At 37.8% G+C, this 8303-nt stretch overlaps 1 protein-coding gene across 1 annotated transcript in view; it reads left to right on the top strand.

Annotated features, from left to right (window-relative positions):
* LOC309544905 (hepatocyte nuclear factor 6-like) overlaps positions 1-8303 on the top strand; it is a gene marked incomplete at its 5' end in the record, with an annotated part of 183459 nt that continues 175156 nt past the window's right edge. The window contains one exon of the mRNA XM_082243911.1: positions 1-1027. Coding sequence (XP_082100037.1) covers positions 1-1027 — 1027 coding nt within the window. The remainder of the gene's footprint in view (positions 1028-8303) is intronic.

The raw sequence follows: 8303 nt of genomic DNA, 5'->3' as shown, positions 1-8303 counted from the left end.
ATGGAACTTACAATGGAGAATTTAGGGAACATTCACAATGTATCCCATTCCCAAGCTGGCGATTTAATGAGCTCCACACACAGTAGACAAGCTTCCCACAGGAATCTGGTTTCTCATGGACGACCTGCTATGGTGACAAGTATGGCTTCCATTCTGGATGGAGGGGACTACAGAGGCGACCATACCCTGGCAGGTATGCATCCTGCTATGAACATGTCCTGCGAATCTCCATCAGGTATGAGCCTCAGCAGTACCTACACCACCTTGACTCCTCTCCAGCACCTGCCACCCATCTCCACAGTGTCCGACAAGTTCCACCACCCTCACCACCACCACCACCATCATCACCATCACCAAAGACTAACTGGCAACGTAAGTGGAAGTTTCACCTTGATGAGGGATGACAGGGGGTTGACATCGATGGGCAATCTATACAGTCACTATCCAAAGGATATGGCAACCATGGGACAACCACTATCCCCCCTTTCCAATGGCCTAGGTACTTTGCACAACTCACAACAGTCACTAGGCCCATATGGTCACGGTGGGCATTTAACTAATGATAAAATGTTATCACCAAATGGGTTCGACTCGCATGCTGCCATGTTGTCTAGGAGTGAGGACCATCTGACAAGGAGCCTAGGCACTCCTGCGGCTGGCATGATGGCCCCTTTAAATGGAATGCATCCACATGGACATCACCATGCGTCGTCTAATGGCTCAATCCTTGGTGAAAGGGACAGACAAGCCTCAAGTTCTGGGTCGCAAGGCGGTGGCAATGGTCAAGTGGAGGAGATTAATACCAAAGAGGTTGCTCAAAGGATCACAGCAGAATTGAAGAGATATAGCATACCGCAAGCTATCTTTGCTCAAAGAATCCTGTGCAGGTCTCAGGGTACTCTGTCTGATCTTCTGAGGAATCCAAAACCTTGGAGTAAACTTAAGTCTGGCCGGGAGACATTCAGGAGGATGTGGAAATGGCTCCAGGAACCTGAGTTCCAAAGAATGTCTGCGCTGAGATTGGCAGGTAAGAGCAAAGTTCACACTCCACTTCTTGGCTCCGCCGCCTATTGCAAAAATCTATTGCCAGCTTTACTTAGTCATTTCTCACAACTGGAACTGAAAAGTCTTTGTTTTACAATGCTATTATTACTTTATTGGAAAACTTCCCAACTTCCAAGTGTAGTTAACTTTCTGACCCAAATTCAAGGTGATTACTTTCTATCAGGTGTGATTTATTTCCCAGCTAAATGGCCAGGTGTAAATTAACCTTCCAACTCAAGGTCCAGGTATAATTTACTTTCTGACTGGAGAAAGGTCCAGCTGTAATTTACTTTCCAACTCAAGGTCCAGGTGTGGTTTACTTTCCAACTCAAGGTCCAGGTGTAGTTTACTTCCCAATTATGTGTCCAGGCGAAGTTTATGTCCTAACCCAAAGTCGATGTGAAGTTAACCTCCAAACCCTAAGGTCCAGGTGACGTTTACGTCCCAACCAAAGTTCCAGGTGTAGTTTACTGTGTTTTTTTTCCCAACCCAAAGTTCAGGTGTAGCTAACTTCCCAACCCAAGTTCCAGGTGTAGTTTACTTCCCAACCCAAGTTCCAGGTGTAGTTTACTTGCCAACCCAAGTTCCAGGTGTAGTTTACTTGCCAACCCAAGTTCCAGGTGTAGTTTACTTGCCAACCCAAGTTCCAGGTGTAGTTTACTTGCCAACCCAAGGTCCAGGTGTAGTTTACTTGCCAACCCAAGTTCCAGGTGTAGTTTACTTGCCAACCCAAGTTCCAGGTGTAGTTTACTTGCCAACCCAAGTTCCAGGTGTAGTTTACTTCCCAACCCAAGTTCCAGGTGTAGTTTACTTGCCAACCCAAGGTCCAGGTGTAGTTTACTTGCCAACCCAAGTTCCAGGTGTAGTTTACTTGCCAACCCAAGGTCCAGGTGTAGTTTACTTGCCAACCCAAGGTCCAGGTGTAGTTTACTTGCCAACCCAAGGTCCAGGTGTAGTTTACTTGCCAACCCAAGGTCCAGGTGTAGTTTACTTCCCAACCCAAGTTCCAAGTGTAGTTTACTTCCCAACCCAAGTTCCAGGTGTAGTTTACTTGCCAACCCAAGGTCCAGGTGTAGTTTACTTCCAAACCCAAGGTCCAGGTGTAGTTTACTTGCCAACCCAAGGTCCAGGTGTAGTTTACTTGCCAACCCAAGGTCCAGGTGTAGTTTACTTGCCAACCCAAGGTCCAGGTGTAGTTTACTTGCCAACCCAAGGTCCAGGTGTAGTTTACTTCCAAACCCAAGTTCTAGGTGTAGTCAAACACTCAGGCAAATGATACCCATTATATATTTAAAAAAAAAAACTATGTCTAGGTATGAAACCTTTCACCAACGAGACCCAGAGTCAGTTTATTATTTACCAATTCTTAGTTATATAATGTTTATATCCAGATTAGGCAATACAGCTAAGAAGACCACTAGCAACGTGACATGTGGTATAAGCTGCAGCTATAGGACACAAAAGAGGACATAAGTAGGCTAGCTTGCAAGTCCAGTGGTTTTAATTACGGATAAGGAGAAGTTCGGTGGAAAGGCATTCTGTACCCTTTGGCCTCAATGGAGTGGAGGCTCTGCTATATGATGGCCAGTTGACGTGGCCATTGTCACGCGTGGGGAATGATGTGGCATCACACACACACACTCACACACACACACACATATATATATATATATATATATATATATATATATATATATATATATATATATATATATATATATATATATATATATATATATATATATATATATATATATATTATCTGTGTGTTTTCTCTTTTTTTTTTTTTTTTTGGCTAGCCAACATGCACGGTTCCAATTGAATTGTTTTTAGCCTAATGGCTAGCTCGTAAGAACAGACATATATTCAATATATTCACATAAAAATAACACACGATGGCGAAGTGTAGCTCTGTCATCTATATCATTATATTTCATCTGGTTATTCCGCCCCATGGTATTCTTTACATTCCTAGATGTCCACAATGAAAATTCATAATACACGTATAAAGGTAATGTATTGTCACTTGTCTGCTATAATCTCCTATATTAGATATAAAGCTCACCAGCTAGCTGCACAAACAGACAGATCCAGAAGAGAAATGTCACAGCCATTTAACAAACATGTTCTCTAGTCATTCCGATTGCTGTAAAGCAGTTTCGGAAAAATATCGTCTTTCCTTACAAATCAGTAGCTGTGGGAATTGGGGATGTGTGAACAGAGGGGAGAGAAGCTGAAAAGGTCAGCCATAGCCAAAAACCAAGATATGATTCTAGGTGACAGTTATATGAGAACAGCCTAGTGACATTCGGGGATGCTGCAAATATACTTTATAGAATTATCACTGTTCACTTCTGTTTTGTGAGCTGATCATCACCCATCAGTTGGGGCAAAGTGATCGAGTACACCATACAGATGTATGGCACATGCTGCTAGGACATTGATGGTTGGCAACAATACCATAGCCTTCTGTTGTCATCTATACACACATACACATAACACACGCAATCAGATAATGAGTGAGTGTCTATAACTATATGTGTGTATGTATATATATATATATATATATATATATATATATATATATATATATATATATGTGTGTGTATGTATATATACAATCTTTTTTAACTAGCTCATCTTCCAATCTTCCAGTTGCTCCCCCGCCTATCGATTCACTCTAGGCCTCTTCATCTCACAAATGGCAGATCCAATCAATTATCTATTGCACACAGACAAGGCCACTGGGGATTTTTCCCTCTGTCCCACAGACTTTACCACATCAATGTACTAGTCACACTGATTATCTATCTATTTATCTATCTATCTATCTATCTATCTATCTATCTATCTATCTATCTATCTATCTATCTATCTATCTATCTATCTATCTATCTATCTATCTATCTATCTATCTATCTATCTATCTATCTATCTATCTATCCTTTCTCTGTTGTGTATCTATTAACTATCAATGCACTTGTTCTTTCTTTCTTTATTTTTTTCTTTCTGATCTGGCCAATATATGTTTTTTTTTAACAGAAAAAGCTGTCCTGCAGATATAGCAGTTAAAGGGGTGAGATAAACCATTTACCACACCTCTCTTTCCTTGTTTCCATTTTCTCTATTTCCCTCTTTCTTTCTTTCTCTCTTTCCCTCTTTCTCACTTTCACTTTTTCTCCCTGTCACTCTTTCTTTCCCTCTTTCTCTCTTTCCCTCTTTATTTTCCTCTTGCTCGCTTTCCCTCTCTCCCTCTTTCTTTTTCTCTCTCTTTCTTTCTTTTCCCTCTTTCCCTCTTTCGCTCTCTCTCTCTTTCTTCCGTTCCCCTTTTCTCTCTCTCTTTCTTTCTTAATTTCTTTCTCTCTCTCTCTCTCTCTCTCTCTCTCTCTCTCTCTCTCTCTCTCTCTCTCTCTCTCTCTCTCTCTTTCTTTCTTTTCCATTTTATCCCTCTCTTTCTTTCTTTTTTTCTCTCTTTCTCTCTCTCTTTCTTTCCCTCTTTCTTTATTTCCCCTTTTCCCTCTTTCTCTCTCTTTCTTTCTTTCCACTTTCCTCTCTCTTTTTCTTTATTTCACTCTTTCTTTCTTCCCCTCTTTCTCTCTCTCGCTCTCACTTTCTTTCTTTCTTTCTTTCTTTCTTTCTTTCTTTCTTTCTTTCTTTCTTTCTTTCTTTCTTTCTTTCTTTCTTTCTTTCTTTCTTTCTTTCTTTCTTTCTTTCCCTTTTTCTCTCTTTCTCTCTCTCTTTTTTTCTTTCCACTCTTCTCTCTCTCTCTCTCTCTCTCTCTCTCTCTCTCTTTATTCCCCCTCTCTCTCTCTTTCTCTTTCTTTCCCTCTTTCTCTCTCTCTTTCTTTCTTTCCCTCTTTCTCTCTCTCTTTCCCCTTCTCTCTCTTTCCCTCTTTCTATTTTTCTTTCTTTCTATCTCTTCCTCTTTCTCTCTTTTTCTCTTTCCCTGTTTCCATCTTTCCCTCCCCGAACTTTCCAAAGTTGCCTTATAACCATAGCTGTGCTATGTGATCGTCCAATGTTGTAGATGGCAGACTAAGGTGAAACATATACATCATGCTGTGTGAGCAGGGCCCTCACAGAACATGGGTGTGTACGCTTGGGGGTGATTCTACAGAGACATATATGGATTTGTTATAAGTCTGGGTGGAAGAGCAGCAAGGGACTGCTTCTATTTACCCTATCCCTAGCACAGGCACATTTGTGTTGGTGTGCGGGCTATTTACCAAGCCTAGCAGTGCTTAGAAATAATGGCCATTTCATTGTATGTGTGCTCATGTCACTTACTGGTAAGATATGGAAAACACACTACAGAAGGTGTATGAATAAGCGCTATAAGCTCTGCTGAATGCACAATCTTTCTTCTATTTATCATTGCTAATGTGCTTTCTGCAGATGCTTGAAATGTGACATAAGGAACTAAACAATATGGATAGAGAACATTGCAGGCGCAGCCCCCTGTATACCTGTGTGTTATATATGGAGCCATACAATCAACAGAGTGTCTATGTCTATCCCCCTCTATATGGACCATACCTATATCTAATGATAAAGCTCTTCATCCTCACAGTAATGTGTGTTTTCTGTATTCATATGCATTTAGTGTAATTCAGATGGCTGTAATTAGGGCCGGATAGTGGCATCCTTTAGTTCCAGTCAATGCCCTATTGAAAAGCAGTTAATAGAATGCAAATTGTTCTGGCTTTACAAGGTTCTGGTAAATAAAGATTTAAACACTGCCACAATTGTCTCTTTAAGTACACCCCTTGTTCAATCTAATTGAGCAGTTTCAGTTTTATATCTCGCTCACAAATGTAAAAAGAATCACCTGGAGACCACTAAGGTGGAATGCCTATATTCTGCATCTGCTAAACCCAAAGCAGAGGCTCTCCTCAACTGCAATGGACTTGTCTTTGTACATATCTTAAAATTAGATTGTTAATCACATGTCTCTGTACATATAGATAGGTGATCACATATCTTTATACATATCTTATATATATATACTATAGATAGGTAATCACATATCTTTATACATCTCTTATATAACATAGATAGGTAATCATATATCTTTATACATATCTTATATATAATATAGATAGGTAATCATATATCTTTATACATATCTTATAGATAGGTGATCACATGTATTTCTGCTTACCTTTTATAGAAATAAGTAATCACATATCCAGATTCATAGATGGGTAATCACATGTCTTTCTACATTTATTATAGATAGGTAATCACGTCTTTCTACATATCTAAAATATCGATAGGTAATCACATCTGTATACATATCTAAAATATAGATAGATAGATAGATAGATAGATAGATAGATAGATAGATAGATAGATAGATAGATAGATAGATAGATAGATAGATAGATAGATAGATAGATAGATAGATAGATAGATAGATAGATAGATAGTCACATCTCTTTTAACCTATCTTATAAGTAGATAGATAGGTAATCACTTGTCTTTCTACACATCTTATTGATAGAAGATAGATTAGATAGATAGATAGATAGATAGATAGATAGATAGATAGATAGATAGATAGATAGATAGATAGATAGATAGATAGATAGATAGACAGACAGATAATCACATCTCTTTCTACATATCTAAAATATAGATAGGTAATCACATATTTATATACATATCTTATATATAGATTGGTAATCATATGTCTTTCTACAAGAAAGAAAGAAAGAAAGAAAGAAAGAAAGAAAGAAAAGAAAGAAAGAAAGAAAGAAAGAAAGAAAGAAAGAAAGAAAGAAAGAAAGAAAGAAAGAAAGAAAGAAAGAAAGGAAGGAAGGAAGGAAGAAAGAAAGAAAGAAAGAAAGAAAGAAAGAAAGAAAGAAAGAAAGAAAGAAAGAAAGAAAGAAAGAAAGAAAGAAAGAAAGAAAGAAAGAAAGAAAGAAATATAAGCACATGTCTTTCGACATATCTTATAGATAGATAAATAGTTTAATAGGTAAACAAATGTCCTTCTACACATCGTATAGATAGATTAATAGATGGAGCATGGATAGTTAATCAATCGTCTTTGACACATCTAACAGATAAATAGTATGTACATATGGTATGGATGATAACATGCATTTCTACATATATTATAGATAGATAACCCCATGTGTTTGTATCTTATGGATAAGCATGTGTATTTGTACATATCTTACAAATAGATATTCACATGTTTTCGCACGTATCTTTTCGATAGATAGATAGATAGATAGATAGATAGATAGATAGATAGATAGATAGATAATCACAGGTCTTTGGACATATCGTATAGATAATCACATGCATTTGTACATCTCCCAAAGATAGATATAATGATATACAAGATAGATAGATAGATAGATAGATAGATATAGATAGATAGATAGATAGATAGATAGATAGATAGATAGATAGATAGATAGATAGATAGATAAATAGATAGACACACACAAGCTCACAGTTTGTTATTGTGCTCTAGTTGTGTACAATCAGCTCTCTGGTTGCTGGCAGGCAGCCACAACCCTTAATGAATTGAGCAGCGTTTTTGAATGTAAGTTTAATATGACCTGCTAATATATTAATCAATGCTTCATAAAAACAAATGTATAAACCGCAGATTAATAATTAACTATGTAAGTCTGTGAGAGATTGCATGCCTGCTCCCTGTTGTAGGAGCTGCTATCCATGCAAAGGTCTACACTTCCCTGTGGTGTGTAGTGTGTTAATAGACAGCTGCTAAGATATTTTGAATCCCTGTTATTTCAAAACGATTATATTATTGTTAGATAGTATCCAGTGATCTTCCTGAAAAACAGTGATTTGTGTAGAAAGAAGTGTGCCTTTTTTTTTTTTTTTTTTTTTGCCCGTGTATTTTGCGACCCTCAAGCCCATTCATATGACACAGAACATTTTGGGGTTCCTATATTCGGGTAGCTGGTAACCTTTCACCAACAAGAGTATCTACTCAATCCATAGATCAGTGTGCCTGTAAATACATTGGAAAACACATCTCTGCTTTTTATAGGATTTATCTATTTGTAGTTGAAATAGTAAAAGCGCTGTGTTTCTTATATATGCATACACTTACATATGCAATTCGCTGATTACATTTAAACTGGTAATTATATGGAATTGGGTTGGGGTGGAAGAGGCATGCAGGAAGTGGATCAATAAATTCGAATTACTATCCCTAATTCATCATAGTCAGATAATCGATTTAATCTTTGCCTTCTTCAAATATTGTTTCGATT

Source organism: Pelophylax lessonae, assembly GCF_965119305.1.
Source record: "Pelophylax lessonae genome assembly, chromosome: 1".
In the NCBI taxonomy this organism is placed as follows: domain Eukaryota; kingdom Metazoa; phylum Chordata; class Amphibia; order Anura; family Ranidae; genus Pelophylax; species Pelophylax lessonae.
The sequence above is the reverse complement of the archived record's forward strand: the minus strand, read 5'-3'. Positions and strand labels throughout refer to the sequence as shown.